Source organism: Pan troglodytes, chromosome 17 (assembly GCF_028858775.2).
Source record: "Pan troglodytes isolate AG18354 chromosome 17, NHGRI_mPanTro3-v2.0_pri, whole genome shotgun sequence".
Lineage (NCBI taxonomy): Eukaryota > Metazoa > Chordata > Mammalia > Primates > Hominidae > Pan > Pan troglodytes.
Window position 1 is genome coordinate 41,876,398 of NC_072415.2, and position 20,982 is coordinate 41,897,379.

A 20,982-nucleotide genomic window follows, 5' to 3' on the forward strand; every position below is an offset into this window, starting at 1 on the left:
GCAAGCTTTATAAAGAAAGCATCCAAGATCTCCTGTTACTTACTTAAGCCTACTAATATATCGTTTCACATATGAGAGTTTTTCCTGCCAGCTAAATTCTGACAAATGGAATTGCTGGGTCAAAGGGTAGATACAAACAAATATTTCTGATACATCACACAAGAATAGTTGCAGCTCTAGTGAAGTGTCTTGTTCATGGAAAGTGCTCAAGGTTTTGATTTGAGAACTGTCAATTATATCTTTTGGTTAAGGGATTTAATACTTTTTAAATTAAGGTAAATTGGCATTCATTGCTTTAGCAAATATTAGGACTGCCTAATAGGTGCTTAGCACTGTTAGGTGCCAGGGATATTGTAAAGAGCAAATAGATAGGATCCCTGCCCTCTTGGAGCTGGGTGTTAGTGATTGAGATATATATATATATATATATTTATATATATATATTTATATATATATATTTATATATATATTTATATATATATTTATATATATATTTATATATATATATTTATATATATATATTTATATATATTTATATATATTTGTATATATATATTTGTATATATATTTATATATATATTTGTATATATATATTTGTATATATATTTGTATATATATATTTGTATATATATATTTGTATATATATATGTATATATATTTGTATATATATATGTATATATATTTGTATATATATATGTATATATATATTTATATATATATGTATATATATATTTATATATATATGTATATATATATTTATATATATATTTATATATATATTTATATATATATATTTATATATATATATTTATATATATATTTATATATATATTTATATATATATATTTATATATATATATTTATATATATATTTATATATATATTTATATATATATATTTATATATATATATTTATATATATATATTTATAATCTTTGGTTGTACAGGGGAAGGAACAGTAAAATTGGACATAAAAGACCTGAATACCTCTATTTTATTTTATTATTTTGTATATATATTTGAGACAGGGTCTTTCTCTGTTGCTCTGTTGCCCAGGCTAGAGTGCAGTGGCATGATCATGGCTCACTGCAGCCTTGACCTCCCTGGGCTCAAGTAATCCCCCTTTAGCCTCCCCAGTAGCTGGGACTACAGGCATGTGCCACCACCACACCCAACTAACTTTTTTTTTTTTTTTTTTTTTTGAGACGGAGTTTCGCTCTTGTTGGCCAGGCTGGAGTGCAATGGCGCGATCTCGGCTCACTGCAACCTCCGTCTCCCGGGTTTAAGCGATTTTCCTGCCTCAGCCTCCCAAGTAGCTGGGATTAAAGGCATGCGCCACCAGTCCCGGCTAATTTTGTATTTTTAATAGAGACGGGGGTTTCACCATGTTGGTCAGGCTGGTCTCGAACTCCCGACCTCAGGTGATCCACCCACCTCGGCCTCCCAAAGTGTTGGGATTACAGGCATGAGCCCCCGCGCCCGGCCTGTATTTTTTGTATAGACTGGGTTTCACCATGTTGGCCGGGCTGGTCTCGAATGCCTGAGCTCAAGCGATCTGCTCGCCTTGGCCTCCCAGAGTGCTGGGATCACATGCCTGAGCCACTGTGCCTGGCCTGAGATATATTTAAATTAAAATAAACACTCAGAAAAATGGTGTAATTACAAATGTATAGGTTTCGAGAGAGTATAAGAGAGGGACCAGATCTAGTGGGTGAGTATCGATGACCCTTTCTTTAGGAAGTGATATTGTTGCTGATATCTAAGAGAGATATAGGTATTAATTTGTGGAGGGCTGTGCTTGTGCATAGAACATTCTGGGGAGAAGAAACATTCTGGACAAAGGTCCCGAGGTAGGAGGGAACATGCAGGGCTTTGTATTTGAATGACAGAAGCATCTTCTGGGCTTCAACCTCTTATAGGTTTCTTTTTCTTTTTTTTTTTTTTAAAGACAGAGTCTGGTTCTGTTGTCCAGGCTGGAGTGCAGTGGCACACGCAATCTTGGCTCACTGTAACCTACGCCTCCTAGGTTCAAGCCATTCTTCTACCTCAGTCTTCTGAGTAGCTGCGATTACAGGCGTGCACCACCACTCCTGGCTAATTTTTGTGTATATATATATATTTTTAAATTAGAGTCAGGGTTTCACCATGTTGGCCAGATTGGTCTTGAACTCCTGACCTCAAGTGATTTGCCTGCCTCACTCTTATAGGTTTATTAACATTTTATTTTTTTAAGCCTTAGTTTCCTCATCTGTAAAATGAAGGAACTTATTAAGAAAAATTTATTTTTTTTTAAGAATTCAAGATCATGAATGGATAGTTTCTGGGATCCAGCCTAGCACCTAGCACATATTATGTACTCAATAAGTGGTAACTGCTATTTTCATAAATGTCATGTTGCTTTCCCAAAAATTGAGCTAATTTACAAAATGCTATTAGTACTATAAAAGTATATTTGTAATCCATCATCTTTGCCAATTTTGTTTTTTTAAGCATTTTTATGCTATTTTAATACAGTTCATAATGGTGTCTAGAAGTCACATTAAAATGTATTTCTTTAGTTGCTAGCAAGGCTGCATGCATTTTTCCATATTACATTTTTGCTTGTTTGAGACAGGGTCTAACTCTGTTGCCCAGGCTGGAGTGCAGGGGCATAATCACGGCTTACTGCAGCCTCAACCTCCTAGGCTTAAGCGATCCTCCCACCTCAGCCTCCCAAGTAGCTGGGACTACAGGCGTGCACCACCATGCCTGGCTGATTTTTTTTTTTTTTTTTCTTCAGTAGAGAGGAGGTCTCGCTGTGTTACCCAGAATGGCCTCAAACTCCTGGACTCAAGTGATGCTCTGGCCAGGGCTTCCAAAAGTGCTGGTATTACAGGTGTGAGCCACCACACCTGACCTTTTTTTAGTTTCTTTTTTTTTTTTTGAGACGGAGTCTTGTTCTGTCACCCAGGCTGGAGTGCAGTGGCGCGATGTCGGCTCACTGCAAGCTCCACCTCCCAGGTTCACACCATTCTCCTGCCTCAGCCTCCTGAGTAGCTGGGACTACAGGCGCCCGCCGCCACGCCCGGCTAATTTTTTGTATTTTTAGTAGAGATGGGGTTTCACCATGTTAGCTGGGATGATCTCAATCTCCTGACCTCGTGATCTGCCTGCCTCAGCCTCCCAAAGTACTGGGATTACAGGCGTGAGCCACCGTGCCCGGCCCTTTTTTTTAGTTTCTTATATGAATGTTTTTAATAATGTCACTAGTCTGTAGTAATGCAATTAATATTTGAAGAGTTTGTATTGTACAGTTTGTCACCTGGTGTATCACATGTAATTTTGGAGGTTAATTTGGGATTTTCTTTTTTTTTTGAGAAATAGTCTCCTTCCGTTGCCCAGGCTGGAGTACAGTGGCACTATCTCGGCTCACTGAAACCTCCATCTCCCAGGTTCAAGTGATTCTCCTGCCTCAGCCTCCCGAGTAGCTGGGATTACAGGTGCGCAACACCACGCCCAGCTAATTTTTATTTTCAGTAGAAACGGGGTTTCACCATGTTGGCCAGGCTGGTCTTGAACTCCTGACCTTAGGTGATCCACCTGCCTTGGCCTCACAAAGTGTAGGGATTACAGGTGTGAGCCACCATGCCTGGCCAATTTGGGATTTTCTAACAAAATAGTTTTGTGATCTAAATTGATTTTTTGCTTTTCTATATTTTTATGCCTTTAAATATTTGCTTTGTCTTTATAGCCTATATATATATACATGTGTGTATATGTATATTTTTGAATCCAGACCATTGCATTTATTAGTTGTGTGCCAATATTTTTGAAAGTAAATGCTGAATAGAAATTGTTGGCTTTGTTTCTCCTTTTTTAGTAAAAATTCATTCAGCATGTGTTTATTTTTCATTTTTTGGTTAGAGACTAGTTTTAATTTAACTCTGTTGCCCAGGCTGGAGTACAGTGGGGTGGGGTGATCATTGTTCACTGTAGCTTTGAACTCCTGGAGTTAAGGAATCCTACTGCCTCATCCTTGCAAGTAGCTGAGACTACAGGTGCATACCACCATACCTCACTAATTTTTAAAAATTTTTGTAGAGGTGGGGAAATCTCACTATGTTGCCCAGGCTGGTCTTGAACTCCTAGGCTCAAATAATCCTCCTGCCTCAGCCTCCCAGAGTGTTGAGATTATAGGTGCGAGCCACTGTGTCTGGTCTCATTCAGCATTTGATTAAACATTTTTGTGTACCTGATATTCAAGGCACCAAGAAAAAAAAAAGATTTGTCCTTCAAAGAACACAATCAATAAACAGCAATTTTCCACAAAATATTTTTATTATCCCTTTTTATCATTAAAAAATTTTTTTTAGACAAGAGTACATGTTGAGCTTATGAAAACTTCATGGGCCGGGTGTGGTGGCTCACGCCTGTAATCCCAGCACTTTGGGAGGCCGAGGTGGGTGGATCACGAGGTCAGGAGATCGAGATCATCCTGGCTAACATGGTGAAACCCCATCTCTACTAAAAATACAAAACAAAATTAGCCGGGCGCGGTGGCGGGCACCTGTAGTCCCAGCTACTCAGGAGGCTGAGGCAGGAGAATGGTGTGAACCCTGGAGGCAGAGCTTGCAGTGAGCTGAGATCGCGCCACTGCACTCCAGCCTGGGCGACAGAGCAAGACTCCGTCTCAGAAAAAAAAAAGAAAACTTCATAGCAAATTAGGAATAGGCTAAAAAACTTTTTTTTTTTTTTTTTTGGAGGCAGAGTCTAGTTCTGTCGCCCATGCCAGAGTGCAGTGGCCTGATCTTGGCTCACTGCAACCTCTGCCTTCTGGGTTCAAGCAATTCTAGTGACTTAGCCTCCCAAATAGTTGGGATTACAGGTATATGCCACCACGCCTGGCGAATTTTTGTATTTTAGTAGAGACAGGGTTTCACCATGTTGGCCAGGTTGGTCTCGAACTCCTGAGGTCAAGTGATCCCCCCACTTCGGCGTCCCAAAGGGCTGAGATTACATGCATGAGCCACCAGACCTGGCCTAAAACTTTAAAGAAAAAATCCTCATTAAGGGTGGCTTCCCTAAAATCTATAGCAAATATACCTAGTTGTAAGCTTTAGGTGCTTTTCTAGTTAGGAACTAGTCAAAGAAGTCTGCATCACCCCTGACATTTAACATTGTATTTCAGGTTTTAGACAATTCAGTGAGAGAAGAAGAAATCAGATACACAGAGATGGAAAAGGAAGAGATAAAATTGTCATAATTTGTCGATTAAAAACAAGAGAAACAATAAGAGTACAGGGAGGTTTGATGCAAGAACAGACAAAAATCAACAACATATCTTTATACCAGCAGTAATCAGATAAAAAAATTAATAGAAGAAAAACGTCACTTACAATAGCAACAAAATTATAATGTTATTTGGACTAAACAATAAAAATATACACAGCTTCTTAAAGAAAATTACAAAACTTTATTGAAAAGTGTAAGAGAACATGACATTTATGGTTAGAAAGATTTAATAAATTTAAGGTATCAATTTTCTCCACACAGTTCTAAACATACAGTTCTGGTGAAGTCCCAACATGATTTTTTGGTAGAACTTGAAAAATGGATTTAAAAATTCTAATAAAGAGCTAATGATTATGAATAACTAAGAAAATATTTGAAAAAGAGGAACATACAGATAGCACAACCCTATCAGATATAATGAGATATTATGAAACAATAGTAATTAAAATGGTATGGTTGGCTTCTTTGATTTTCCTGTGAAAATATTATTAAATTAAAAATATAAAAATACAAAATGAAAATTAAAAAATCATATGCTTTTTTCTTTTTTTGAGACGGAGTCTCCCTCTGTCCCCCAGGCTGGAGTGCAGTGGCACCATCTTGGCTCACTGCAACTTCCGCCTCCTGAGTTTAAGTGATTCTCCTGCCTCAGCCTCCTGAGTAGCTGGGATTACATGCACCTGCCACCATACATGGCTAATTTTTGTATTTTTAGTAGAGACAGGTTTCACCATGTTGGCCAGGCTGGTCTTGAACTCCTGACCTCAATTGATCCACCCACCTCGGCCTCCCAAAGTGCTGGGATTACAGGCATGAGCCACCGCACTGGCCAAATCGTATGGTGTTCATTCAGCAGTAGATAAATGACTAGAATATACTACAGAGTCCAGAAATAGTTCCACCCATGTTTTGGAACTTTTTATCTTTGATAGACGTGACATTGCAAATGAATGAGGAAAAGGTGGCTTTGATCAGTAAGATAGTATTTAGGCAATAGCTTTATATGTAGAATCTCTGCTGTGTGCTATACATGATAATATTTCCAGATGGATTGAAAACTTTAATGAGCAAAGCTTAAACTTTAGAAGGAAATGTGGGGGAATATCTCTGATCCTGAAGTGGGGAATTCTTAAGACTGCAAAAGCATAAACCATAATTTTAGGAAAAGGCCATGTCTAAAAGTTAAAAAATTTCCATATCGGAAGACCACAAGCAGCAAGGTTAAAGACAAATGATGGACTGAATGTAGTCTGTTCTACTTGCTGCAACAGATTATATCAGAACAGATAGCTTTCTATGTGACTTTTTTCCCCCTGAAAATTGTTTTGGTCCATCAACAAATGGTAGCTGAAGCAAAGCACATTAAAACATAGCTGAATATAACAAACCATAGAATTAAGCACTATGACACAAGGTGCCCAACATTCATTCTTCTTAGTTCAGTTTGGCTATGAGTTCTCTCTTGGAATACCTATTGCATGTTTCTCCTTTCCCTTGTGCATTTTAAATTTATTTCCATAATTTAACAGCTTCAACCACTTATCCCTCTCTTCTTTTAAGAAAATTTTAGGGTGAAGTGTTTATTAGGAACTTTACATACCTTTTCAGAATCGTTCGTATTTTTATTTGGATTGTTTGGGTTTTGTTAGTAGTAGTCTGGCGACAAGGTTGCACGAGTGGTCTATTCCAACCATTTTTTTCCATAAGCCCTATAAGTTTTAGTGTGCGGGTATGCAGAATGCCAAGGTTTTCAGTGTTTCATATGTTACATTATATCAGAAATGCCTTAAGTGATACAAAATGATTTAATATCCAGAAGATGCAGTTCTAGGTTATAAATCATTTCTCCTCAGAACTTTGAACACATCATTATATTTGTCATTTGTTATTGCTCATGAGTTTGATGCTAATCTGATTCTCTTTCCTTAGTAGGTGATCTATTTTTACTTCCTCTCTGGAAGATACTAGAAGTTGAAAAATTATTTTTTATTTTATTTTATTTATTTATTTATTTATTTGTTTGTTTATTGAGATGGAGTCTCGCTCTGTCACCCAGGCTTGAGTGCAGTTGTGCGATCTCGGTTCATGGCAAGCTCCGCCTCCCGGGTTCACGCCATCCTCCTGCCTCAGCCTCTTGAGTAGCTGGGACTACAGGCGCCCGCCACCATGCCTAGCTAATTTTTTGTATTTTTAGTAGAGACAGGGTTTCACTGTGTTAGAGCCAGGATGATCTTGATTTCCTGACCTCGTGATCCGCCTGCCTGGGCCTCCCAAAGTGCTGGGATTACAGGCGTGAGCCACCGCGCCCGGCTGAAAATTATTATTTGAAGTTTTTCCAGTAATCTCTCTGGTTGTGACTGTTAAATTTATTGTACAGGTCCTTCACTTGTCTCTATTCTGCTGACATATTTTTTAGCTCTGGAAATTCCCCTCACACTCTCACTTTCTCCTTTTGTTTCTTTGAAAATAATTTTCTCTTTCTGTCTCCTATGGCTATTGGGCCACTGGATTAGGGCTCTTGTGTGTTAACTGTCTCTGGTTAAATTCACTTTCCTTTTTTTCTTTTTTTTTTTTTGGGGGGGGACGGAGTCTCGCTCTGTCACCCAGGCTGGAGTGCAGTGGCGCGATCTCGGCTCCCTGCAACCTCTGCCTCCCGGGTTTAAGCAGTTCTCCTGCCTCAGCCTCCCGAGTAGCTGGGACTACAGGTGCACGCTGCCACGCCCGGCTAATTTTTTTTTTGTATTTTAGTAGAGACGGCGTTCCACTGTGTTGCCCAGGCTGGTCTCGAACTCCTGAGCTCAGGCAGTCCGCCCTCCTTGGCCTCCCAAAATGCTGGGATTACAGGTGTGAGCCACTGCGCCGGCCTTATTTAATTATTTTTATAACAGTTTTAATATAACTACCCTTGTTTAAAGGGTACTTTTTTTTTGGAGACGGATTCTTGCTCTGTCGCCCAGATTGGGGCGCGATCTCGGCTCACTGCAAGCTCCGCCTCCCAGGTACGAGTGATTCTCCTGCCTTAGCCTCCTGAGTAGCTGGGATTACAGGCACCTGCCACCACACCTGGCTGATTTTTGTATTTTTAGTATAGATGGAGTTTTGCCATGTTGGCCAGGCTGGTCTTGATCTCCTGACTTCAGGTGATCCACCCGCCTCGGCTCCTCAAGGTGCTGGGATTACAGGCGTGAGCCACCATGCCTGGCCAAATATTTTTTATTTAACTATAAAATGCATACAGAAACGTGTCCCTATCACAGATATCCAGCTCAGTGAATTTTCCCAAATTGAGTACACCCATATCAAGCAACCATTCAGCACCTATGTCAAGCAACAGATTATTAGCATCCCAGAAACTCCCCTAATGTTCCCTTCTCTAAGGGAACATATCCCACCTCCTTCAGGATACCATTATCCTGACCTTTAACATAGTTTAACTGCTTTTTGTACATTCTAAAAAATAGAATCATGCAGTTTGTACTCTTTTATATCTGGCTTGTTTAGCTCAACATTATATCATTATGTTCATATTGTTGCTTATAGCTGTAACATTTTCATTCTCAATACATCATATTGTAATTTTCATTTTGCGAATATACCATAATTAGTTATGCATTCTTCTGTTGGCGGACATATGTATAGTTCTCAGTTTGGGGCTATTATAAATAGTGTGGCTATGAACTTTCTAGCAAATTTTTTCTGATTATATATGTAATTTTTGTTTTGTTTGGTTTTTAAATGGATGCAGGGTCTCTTGCTCAGGTAGGAGGGTAATGGAGTGATCATAGCTCACTGCAGCCTTGACCCCCTGGGCTCAAGCAATCCTCCTGCCTTAGTCTCTCAAGTAGCTAGGACTACAGGCATGCACCACAGTGCCCAGCTAATTTTTTATTTTTATTTTTAATTTTTTTACAGGAGCAAAGTCTCACTATGTTGTCCAGGCTGGCCTCAAGTAATCCTCCCGCCTTGGCCTCCCAAAGTGCTGGGATTATAGGCATAAGCCACTGCCCATGGTTTTATGTATATAGGTTTGATGGGTATATACTTCAGAGTGGAATTTATGGGCTCTAATGGATATTGCCACCCAGTTTTCCAAATGGTTGTAAAAGTTTATACTCCCATAGCCTCCAATGTGAGTTTAGGTTGGTTCATATTCTCCCTAACACTTGGTATTTCCCACCGTTTTCATTTTTGTCTTTTTCTTTCTTTTTTTTTTTTTAAACAAGGTCTCACTCTGTTGCTCAGGCTGAAGTGCAGTGGCACGATCTCAGCTCACTGCAACCTCTGCCTCACAGGCTCAAGTGATCCTCTCACCTCAGCCTCCTGAGTAGCTGGGACTACAGGCATGTACCACCATGCCAGGCTAGTAGAGATGGGGTTTCACCATGTCGCCCAGGCTGGTCTTGTGAGCTTAAGCCATTTGCCCCGCTCAGCCTCTCAAAGTGCAGGATTACAGGTGTGAGCCACTGTGCCTGGCCATTGTTTTATTATTACTATTTTTTTAGAGACAGGGTCATGCTGTGTTACCCAGGCAGGCCTTGAACTCATTGGCTCAAGAGACCCTCCCACCTCAGCCTCCCAAGTGGCTAAGACTACAGGTACATGCTGCTGTGCCCAGATTTGGTTACTTTTACTATTTTTAAAACTAGTTTTGCTGGGCACCATGGCTCACGCCTGTAATCCCAACACTTTGGGAGGCTGAGATGGCTGGATCACTTGAACTCAGGAGTTCAAGACTAGCCTGAGCAACTGGCAAAATCCCATCTCTACAAAAAGTACAAAAATTAGCCGTCGCAGTGGTGCATGCCTGTAGTCCCACCTACTGGGTAGGCTGAGGCAGGAAAATTACTTGAGCCCTGGAGGCAGAGGTTGCAGTGAGCCAAGATCGCACCAGTGTACTCCAGCCTGGGCGACAGAGTGAGGCTCTGTCTCAAAAAAATAAAACAAATAAAACTAGTTTTTAGTTTGGCAAGTGAAAACTGGCATCTTGTTTACTTTGCGTTATTTTGGTTTCTGGCTATGGTAAATATTTTTAATTGTTATTGTTTTTTGAGAGACAGTATTGCTCTGTTACCCAGGCTGGAATGCAGTGGCACCTTCATAGCTCACTACAGCTTCAACCTCCTGGGCTCAAGTGATCCTTCGCCTCAGCCTCCTGAGTAGCTGGGACTGGACGTGCATGCTACTATACCCAGCTAATTTTTTTTATTTTTAATTTTTGTAGAGACAGGGTCTTGCTCTGTTGCCCAGGCTGGTCTTCAACTCCTTGCCTCAAGCTGTCCTCCTGCCTTGACCTCCCAAAGCACTGGGATTATAGGCATGAGCCACTACGCCCTGCCTAATGTTTTAGTTTATGGTGTTAATTGGTAATGACTTCTAGTGCTGCTTTAATGATATTAGCTACTATTTATTGAGCACTTTCCTGACCATGACAAATAGTGTGTTAAGCATTTTATACTTGTTATCTATTTTAATCCTCTGAACAGCCGAATCAGTTGTAGATACTTTTATTATTTCATGAGTGAGGAAACTGATATTAGAGGGGAAAACTGACTTGTTTAAAAGTGCTGCATAGTTAGGAAACTCAGGTTATGTGATCTGTTACTGCACCATTTCTTCTCAACTTTCGTTAGTATAGAGGAGGAATATTCATATATATTTATAGGAGATTGGATTAAATGTATATGTATTCTAGATCCCAGATATATATGTCTGTAATTTAACTGGTTCTCTTGAAAGCAAAATGATCAAATAAGGTATTTGGTGGGGCTAGAGAAGATAAAAAGATTTTAGTTTGATTCTAATTAGAAAGTTGGTTATAAATGTTTAATCTTTTTTTTTTTTTTGAGACGGAGTCTCGCTCTGTCGCCCAGGCTGGAGTGCAGTGGTGCAATCTCGGCTCACTGCAACCTCCGTCTCCTGGGTTCATGCCATTCTCCTGCCTCAGCCTCCCGAGTAGCTGGAACTACAGGCGCCTGTCACCACGCCCGGCTAATTTTTTATATTTTTAGTAGAGACGAGATTTCACCGTGGTAGCCAGAATGGTCTTGATCTCCTGACCACGTGATCCGCCTGCCTCAGCGTCCCAAAGTGCTGGGATTACAGGCGTGAGCCACCGTGCCCGGCAAAGCCGGAAGTATTCTTAAGTATTTCTCAAATTATGTTCCATTGCATACTGTTTGGGAAATTTCCCTATTTCCGGACCAAATAACCAAATATCTGTTAACACGCAGATAACTTTGGGTAACACCTAACTTTGGGTAAAACCTATTAACTTTATCCTAGAACTTCCCAAACCAATTTGTGTGCTCTTTTGTAGTAGACCTGTTTATGTCTTGTGGAACAACATGTGGATATACATCAGTTTGAGACAAAAGCTTATGTTATTCATCCTTTTATTTTGTAAGGGGAGGAAATGGAGATCCAGTGTGCGTTAATTTGTTGGCCTAAGATTACACAGCTACTAAATGGCAGAGCCGGGATCCAGTTTTTCCTTTGTACCATGCTTCCTCTAGTAATATTATTAATATGTAGCATTAATATTCATCATATATTAAAAAGTTGTAAAGCAGACTTGAGTGTAATTGTTCAAATATTCCCATCTAGTCCAGTTATCAGTCTTACTCTCTGATAAATACATATACAGTTACTAAACTTCTGAGATTTATGTACATATGAGTAGCCTAACTTATTTAATATGAATACATATTTATAATCACTTGTTTGTATTTAATTATAGAGATGAAGCGAGTAATTTTTTTTGTAATTAATGTGTCACAATGTTTGGTTTAGTTTCTGTAGAAAATGTTTCCTGACTGCAATGAGGGAAAGCGGAGCACATTGTCCCCTATGTCGTGGAAATGTGACTAGAAGAGAGAGAGCATGTCCTGAACGGGCCTTAGACCTTGAAAATATAATGAGGAAGTTTTCTGGTAGCTGCAGATGCTGTGCAAAACAGGTAGAGTAAATGTGACATCTCTCTTCTTTGGAAGCCAAGTTTCTACTCTGAAATTCTTATTTGAATTTTCTTGGTTGGTGTTTTTTTTTTTTTTTTTGAAAAGATGAAAGGTATTTAGACTGGGAATTGGATAGAAAAGGCCAAAAAAAGCTGTGGTCATAGATCTTACTAGATTATAAACTTACTGAGAAATGAGACTGAAAAAAAAATCACTGAATTTCATAATACTTAGCATGGCATTTTTCTAAAAGTAATTTCTTTGATTACTTACTAAAGTAACTAAATTAGCAAGCTGGCATTTAGCTCATTTAAACCCCATTCTGGTACAAATTCACCCCTTAAGTTTTTCTCATGGTAGCATCATTATTGCAGCTTTGCACATAGAAATGTTACTAGTTTGGGCACATGGATTTATGTAGTTAAGGAACTCTCTAGCTCCTCACTTTACTTATGTATTTATGTATGTATTTAAGAAATCACAAGGGCCGGGCATGGTGGCTCATGCCTGTAATCCCAGCACTTATGGGAGGCCAAGGTGGGTGGATGACCTGAGGTCAGGAGTTCGAGACCAGCCTGACCAACATGGTGAAACCCCGTCTCTACTAAAAGTAAAAAATCAGCCAGGTGTGGTGGCGCATGCCTATAATCCCAGCTACTTGGGAGGCTGAGGCAGAGTTGTTTGAACCTGGGCGGCAGAGGTTGCGGTGAGCTCAGATTGCGCCATTGCACTCCAAACTGGGCAACAAGAGCGAAACGCTGTCTAAAAAAAAAGAAGAAGAAAGAAATCACAAAATATTTGGTTAATTTTAAGGAACATGTAGGAAAATCAGGTGTTAACAAATAACCAGCATTAATTCTCTAATCTGGATTTTATTCTATCATTTGGAGAAGGAATAAAATAGAGAGGGGTGGTTAGGCTTTGAGTATATCCATGTGTCTATAGATTTATCACCGACATTTTTTCTAATAGCTAATGAATTCAGTGAGCAAAGCTGGTTGCTATTTCATGCATTCACACAAGTCAGATCTGCTTTTACATCTTTTTGAAGGAAGTGTTTAACTGACAAGGCAATGACGTGAAGCTGGAAAACACACTCGAGAGATTCTGGCTATTCCTCTCAGTGAGAAACTGAAAAATGTTCCAAGTATTCCTGGCAACTTAATTTTTTTTGAGACAGGGCCTCACTTTGTCACCCAGGCTGGAGTACAGTGGCACAATCTCGGCTCACTGCAGCTTTGACTTCCCAGGCTCTAAGCAGTCTTCCTGCCTCAGCCCCACAGGTAGCTGAGATTACACCTGGCTAATTTTTGTATTTTTTGTATAAACGGGATTTTGCCATATTGCTCAGGCTGGTCTTGAACCCCTGAACTCAAGCAGTCCACCCATCCCAGCCTCCCAAAAGGCTGGGATTACAAGCGCGAGCCACTGCACCCAGCCAGGAACTTAATTTTTTAAAAGTGTTTCTAACTCTGCCAGGCTGCAGAAGTTAAATAATAAGACATGCCCAATAGCATCTGGCATCCTCTTAGTGCTTTTAATTTTTTTGTCTACTGCTGGTAGTGTCTTTTCAAGTGTGAAGTTATTTGCTGTTTTTTGCAGTGAATTTATGGACAGATGGACTCTTCTCCATCTCTACATTTAATGAACAGAAATGTATTATCTATTCTTAACTCCTACTTAAGGATGAAATCATTTACTTTAAAAAAATACAACTCCTGTTTAAATGGAGTATTTAGTTACTTTTATTTTTTTCCTCTTTTTACACTATTTCAAATCTTATGACTTCTATTTTAAATTAAAAGTCACATTTTAATAATTTACAGATTAAATTCTATCGCATGAGACATCATTACAAATCTTGTAAGAAGTATCAGGATGAATATGGTGTTTCTTCTATCATTCCAAACTTTCAGATCTCTCAAGATTCAGTAGGGAACAGGTAAGCAATACTTATTCCTAAATACAGAATTTTCATAATTGAAATGGAAATTGTTTTGGGAACTATATGATAAGGTATTTGGGGGGATGTGTGTGTGTGTATGTGCACATGTGTTTTTAAAGTGAATTGCCAAGTATCAGAACTACAGCATTTGCCTTAAAATCTGTTTGGCACACGTAAGCTCTCATCTGGGAGATGACTTCATGAACTTCAGCTTACGTTATTTAAAATCATTCTAAGAATTTTCATTTTTTTGAGTAAAAAATAAGTTGGAGATTTTTCTCTTACTGATTTTGCAACTGAAATGATTTGAAAAACTATAGAAAATTCTTTTCAGTAATGTATTTGCAAACTACAACCTGTTTTTTCTTTGCTATCTAAGGGATAGACTTAGAGTTTGAAATTTTTATTCTAAAATGTCATGTAAAAATGAAACCAGGTGCAGTGCAGTTCTATTTGAGTCTCATTTCTTTTAAACAACTAGATTTGGATTGATTTGTATCTTATCTCAGATTCATGTACATTAAACATTTTTATGAAATGTATTTTACACAGAAAAATGGCCAAAATGCACTTGTGGTTTAAAAAAATAATGATTAACATCCAGTTACCTATTAACCCAGGTCAAGAAAGAACATTTTTCAGAACTTTAGGATCTCTATGTGAGCTCCTGCCCATTTGAACCGTACACTCCTAGATGCAACCACTGTTCTCTTATTTGGATTATTCATTCCTTTGATTTTCTTTATGTATCATCACCCATGCATGTATCCCTAAACAATGCATTGTTAATTTTGAAAACTTCAGTAGTAAGCACATACGTAACTGTAAGGAAAGACAATATTGCCACTATTATAGAAAGGTTCCCAGGAGACAGTATATTAAGCAGTCTCTAATATTTTATTTTAGTAGCCTTTCATTTTACATATTGCTAATTTTTAGTAACTTAACCGCCCTTAAGCACTTCATGTTGATCATACTACATTAAGCGTCTTCCCTACTCAGTTGAAATTTCTGGTAAAAATCTTTAGTGATTGTCTGGTAAAGATCTGCAGTAATTTTCTGATTGCCTAGTCTGAAAAAACTTCAGGTTCTCATTTTACTTGACTTGTTAGTGTCAAGGAAATTTGTTTGAAAGTTGTTGCTCTTATAGTTTTTTTTTTAGTCCTTCTGGGTTTCTTCATTTCTATGTTTTTCTTATTGTTGTACTTCTACTTTATTGTAATTTCCTATCTGCTTTTTTACCCAATAGATTGTTCTTAAGTGAGGGGATGGTGTTTGTCTTGTTGAGCATATCTCCAGCTTTTAGTAAAGTTCTTAGTATACATGATTGCAATCACACTTTTAATGACCAACTTTTCTTATCAGGAAACAGGCCTTCCTCCCCCTTATTTCTTAGATCCACTTGGTCATAGACACTTGATTCCTAATAGCAATATTCCTCATCTGTACTTTTATTTTATCTTGTCACTTCCCTAGCTCAGGCCCTCATCATCTCTCACTCGAACTATGATAATAGCCTTTTTAGCTGGTAGTTATCCTCTAATCTGTTTTACATTCTATCGCCAAAGTAATATTAATGAAGTATAAAAGACAAAATTCTGGCTGGGCGCGGTGGCTCACACCTGTAATCCCAGCATTTTGGGAGGCCAAGGTGGGCAGATCACTTGAGGTCAGGAGTTCAAGACCAGCCTGGCCATCATGGTGAAACCTTGTCTCTACTAAAAATACAAAAATTAGCTGGACGTGGTGGCGCGTGCCTATAGTCCCAGCTACTTGGGAGGCTTAGGCAGGAGAATCACTTGACCCTAGGAAACGGAGGTTGCAGTGAGCCGAGAGCACATCACTGCACTCTAGCCTGGGCGACAGAGTCAGACTCCGTCTAAAACACACACGCACGCACGCACACACACACACACTTCCTTATTCCAAAGCCCTTTCTGATCTGGCCCTTTCCTCTCTTTTTATAGCCTCTTTCTTGGTTATCCATCGTTGCATCACATGCCTTAGCCATGTTGATTTATTTGTTCCCTCTCTTTGCCATTCTTGAAAAACAGTATGACTGTGGTTAAAAATGTAGGCTTGGAGCCGGAATGCTGGGTTCAAATTTCAGATGTCACTTACTAATTGTATTACATTGTCAAGAAACTGCCTCAGTTGTCTCATGTGTTTAAGGAAAGGTATGAGAGGCGATGATGATGATAGGTCCTCATTGAGTTGAAGTTAATAAATAAGTTAATACAGGTAAAGAAACTTGAATAGTACTTTGCTTGGAAAATGTTAGTTCTTCCTCATCATCCTCATTATCACTCCCTCACCTCCACACTTTTACCAGTAATATCCCAACCTGCATTTTGCCAGCTGATTAACTTTTTTCTTCTCCTTGAAGACTTAGACCAAGTGTTAGCTACTCAGTAAAATCCTTCCTGAGCTCTAGAATTTCTTCTTGGTAGAACTGTTCTTTATGCTATTAGATCTCTAAACTTTATTGTATTTATTTATTTATTTCAGCCTGTCTCCTCACCTAGAATGAGCTTTTAAGTCTTATTTATTTCTATATCCTTTGCAGAGTTCTGATTGCAATGGAAGAATTGAGTTTGTATATGGATTTTTAGTCAGTAAGAAACTTGGCAAAGGAAGGAAAAGCTTTTTTTTTTTTTTTTTTTAATTTTTAAATTTATTTTGTTTGTTCTGTTTTGTTTTTAGACAGGGTCTTGCTCTGTCATCCAGCCTGGAGTGCAATGGCGTGAACATGGCTCACTGTAGCCTTGACCTCCTGGGCTCAAGCAATCCTTCTGCCTCAGCCTCCCATGTAGCTAGGACCATGGGCGCATGCCACCACATCCATCTAATTTTTTGGTTTTTTGGGGTGGGGGGGTGGTTTTTGGTGTTAAACACATTGAGATGGGGTCCTCAATTTGTTGTCCATGCTGGTCTCGAACTCCTGACCTCCGGTGATCCACCCGCCTTGGCCTTCCAAAGTGCTGGGATCACAGGTGTGAGCCACCACGCCTGGCCAGAAATGTTTATTTTTATTTTTAATTTATTTATTTGTAGACAGAGTTTTGCTCGTCGCCCAGGCTGGATTGCAGTGGTGCGATCTCAGCTCACTGCAACATCGACCTCCCAGGTTCAAGTGATTCTCCTGCCTAAGCCTCCTGAGTAGCTAGGATTACAGGTGCCCACCACCACGCCCAACTAATTTTTGTATTTTTTGTAGAGATGGGGTTTCACCATATTGGACAGGATGGTCTCGAACTCCTGACCTCAGGTGATCCGCCTGCCTCGGCCTCCCAAAGTGTTGGGATTACAGGCATGAACCACCCGCGCCCAGCCAGAAATTTTTTTTTTTTTTAATGGTAGGAAAAATATGATCTGTGGTATATTCACGGTCTGAGCAGGAAACAGTGGGCTCTAATTATGCGATTTGAGGAGAATTTAGTAAAGAGACTATTTTCAAAGAGTAGTATGTTAGGTTCACTATATAAGTAGGGTATAGGAAGCCACAAGGAATAATGGTGTGCTCTGGGTCTACTGAAAGCAGGAGAGAGGAGGAAATAGATACCAGAACCTGAAGAAGAGAGCTGAATAGAGCATGGCTATGGAAATTCTTAAAGTGGCATTTGCATGCAACTGAGTAGAAAAAAAAATTGCAAAATAAATCCATAGATCATTTCACTAATTCATACTGTTTGTTATACGTTCTGAAGTGCTGGACACACTCCACGTTATGAATATACAGGAATTGGTAAAACAGACATTATTTTTTCCACGTATCTAACTGTAAGCTATAACTTCCAGTTGAGCCATCTAAAATAATCTGTGTCACTTTCATTCATATCATTCAGAGTAGTACTGTTTACTGTAAATTAGTAAATGTTGGAGGATGTTTTAGCAAAATTATTGCATTGGTGTGGGGTAGTTTCTCATAATAATTAGATAGCAGTGCTAATTTTACTAAGGCCATTCCTATTTTATAACAACATTCTGCTGCTAACATAAGATTATATATTTTTGTTTTCTTTAGCCACAGGAAGTGGGGAGGAGGAGGGAAGATGAATGTAATCATTAAGATACAGAAGACATTTCAATTTTATCTTCCTTGGAAATCATTTGGTCTGTTTTCAGGCTGTTCCTACTAATCTTGACTCTGTAAACGTTAGTAACTGGTTGTCAGTAGGCTCATACAGTTTATTTCAAATACAGCTCTTCACAAAAACTAAAAAAAAATTACCAGCAGTCTTTTATTTTTCCTAATAAATTTCTCTCCAGATTGTTCAATATTTTAAGTGGCTAAATAGCTATGAAGAAATCTGGCATAGTATTAAAATGTTCTTTTTCTTGTTTATAGGCATTCTTCATATATTCTGGATAGTAATCCTTTGTTATGGCTGGGCGCAGTGGCTCACGCCTGTAGTCCCAGCTTTGGGAGGCCAAGGTGGGCAGATCACCTGAAGTCAGGAGTTCAAGACCAGCCTGGCCAACATGGTGAAACCCCATCTCTACTAAAAATACAAAAATTAGCCAGGCATGGTGGCACACACCTGTAGTCCCAGCTACTCAGGAGGCTGAGGCAGGAGAATTTCTTGAACCCAGGAGGCAGAGGTTGCAGTGATCCGAGATCTGGCCACTGCATTCCAGCCTGGGAGACAGAGCAAGACTCTTTCTCAAAAAATAATAATAATGCCGGGCGCAGTGGCTCACGCCTGTAATCCCAGCACTTTGGGAGGCTGAGGTGGGTGGATCACTAGGTCAGAAGTTCGAGACCAGCCTGGCCAACATGGTGAAACCTTGTCTCTCCCAAAAATAGAAAAATTAGCTGGGCGTGGTGGCGCGCGCCTGTAATCCCAGCTACTCAGGAGGCTGAGGCAGGAGAATTCCTTGAACCTGGGAGGCCGAGGTTGCAGTGAGTCGGGATCGTGCCACTAACACTCCAGCCTGGGCGACAGAGCGAGACTCCGTCTCGAAAAAAAGAAAATAATAATAATAATAATAATAATAATCCTTCATTACATGCATTGCAGATATTTTTGTTTAGTCTTTGGCTGGTTTTGTATGGTGTCTTTTGACATAGAAAAGTATTTACATGTATATGCATATTCTTTAATTTTCTTTTTATATCGTGCCTGAGAAATTTTTTTCTACATGAAGGTTATAAAAGATATTTTCTTCTTAAACTTTAAAAGCTGAGCTTTTCACATTTATTTGGGATGTATAATGTGAGGTAGGAAAAATTTTCCCCATGTGATAAACCATTTGGTAACATTCATTGAGGAGTCAGTTCTTTGTCTACTGATTTATAATGCCACTTCTGTTCTACACATCTCTGCATCCTGATTTTTTCTGGGGCGGGGGGGCGCAGTAGGAGGTGATCCATTGTTCATTCCTCTAGAAATATGACCTCTCTCATTTTACTATTTATTTTATTGAGGCAGGGTCTCGCTATGTTTCCCAGGCCTGTCTCAAACTCTGGGGATCAAACAGTCCTCCCGCCTTGGCCTCCTAAAGTGTTGGGATCACAGGCATGAGCCTCTGTGGTGCCTGGCCTCTTTCTCATTTTATTTTATTTTATTTATTATTTTTATTTTTTTGAGACAGAGTCTAACTCTGTCTCTCAGGCTGGAGTGCAATGGCGTGATCTCAGCTCACTACAACCTCTGCCTCTGGGTTCAAGTGATTCTTCTGCCTCAGACTCCCGAGTAGCTGGGACTACAGGCATGTGCCACCACGCCTGGCTAATTTTTGTATTTTTGGTAGAGACAGAGTTTCGCCATGTTGGCCAAGCTGCTCTCGGCCTCCTGGCCTCAGGTGATCCGCCTGCCTTGGCCTCCCAAAGTGCTGGGATTACAGGAGTGAGCCACTGCCCCCAGCCTCTTTCTCATTTAAAAAGAAATGGATTAAAAGTTCATTTAGAACATGAGTAAATGTTTTATATCTTTTTCTAGTAAAACCTTATAGTTTTTGTTGCTATAAAAATGAGCCCCTTTTTTTTCCTGTTTGATAATCTAATTAGTTATTACTAGAGAGTAAATTGATTTTTATGTTAATCTTGTTTTCAGCAGCTTTGATGATTTGTTAGTTGTAATAGTTCTAATCTGGCAGTTCTTATAATCTACCTGTTGATTCTTTTAGATTTATTATATAGAAAATCATTATGTTCTCCCATAGTTTTGTCTGCTTCTTTTAAACCTAATGTTCTATATAATACTTGATTTATTGCATTGAATAGGTTTTCTATTGTGTTAAATAGCAGGCACCTTTTCTTGTTCCTGATTTTAGTGGGAATACACCTATAATATTACAAATAAGTATAATATTTACTATAGTTTTTTAGCGTAGATCTTTTAGTTTTACAGTTTATCTGCCCCATGTCAGTATTACCCTGAATTTAAGGTTTCCCCATTAATAGTTTTACTCAAATCAGAATCATGTATGAAATTAAAAACATATATACATCTGGCTAGAGTTCCAGATATTCTGATACCTGGAGTCTAGGCATTTGTATTTTTAAAAAGCATTGTGCTTACTATTTAACATTGGATAGAGATCCTATTGAATGCAGTAAACCAAGTGTGATATAGAACATTAAATTAAAAAGCAAGACATAACTATGGGAAAATAATTTTTTGTTTTTGTTTTATTATGGAGATTGAATTTTATTGGTGTTTCTGTATCTGATAAAATCATAAGTTTTTAAAAAAATAATAATTTGCTGTCAGTAATTGATTTTCTATTGTTGAACCTATTCTGAGCTAAATGAGCAGGCATGATACAACAGACTAGGCATGATACAAGGATGACTAGGAAGAACTAGAA

The 20,982-nt window shown here is 38.9% G+C and overlaps 1 protein-coding gene across 6 annotated transcripts in view; it reads left to right on the forward strand.

Annotated features, from left to right (window-relative positions):
- RNF138 (ring finger protein 138) overlaps positions 1-20,982 on the forward strand; it is a 39,801-nt gene that overhangs the window by 7,919 nt on the left and 10,900 nt on the right. For 4 of the 6 annotated variants that reach the window (XM_512083.9, XM_016933495.4, XM_063795574.1 and 1 more), the window contains 2 exons: positions 12,061-12,226; positions 14,051-14,166. The exons of the other annotated variants lie outside the window; for them this stretch is intronic. In XM_512083.9, the coding sequence (XP_512083.3) occupies positions 12,061-12,226; positions 14,051-14,166 (282 nt within the window). The remainder of the gene's footprint in view (positions 1-12,060; positions 12,227-14,050; positions 14,167-20,982) is intronic. 6 annotated transcript variants of the gene reach the window in all.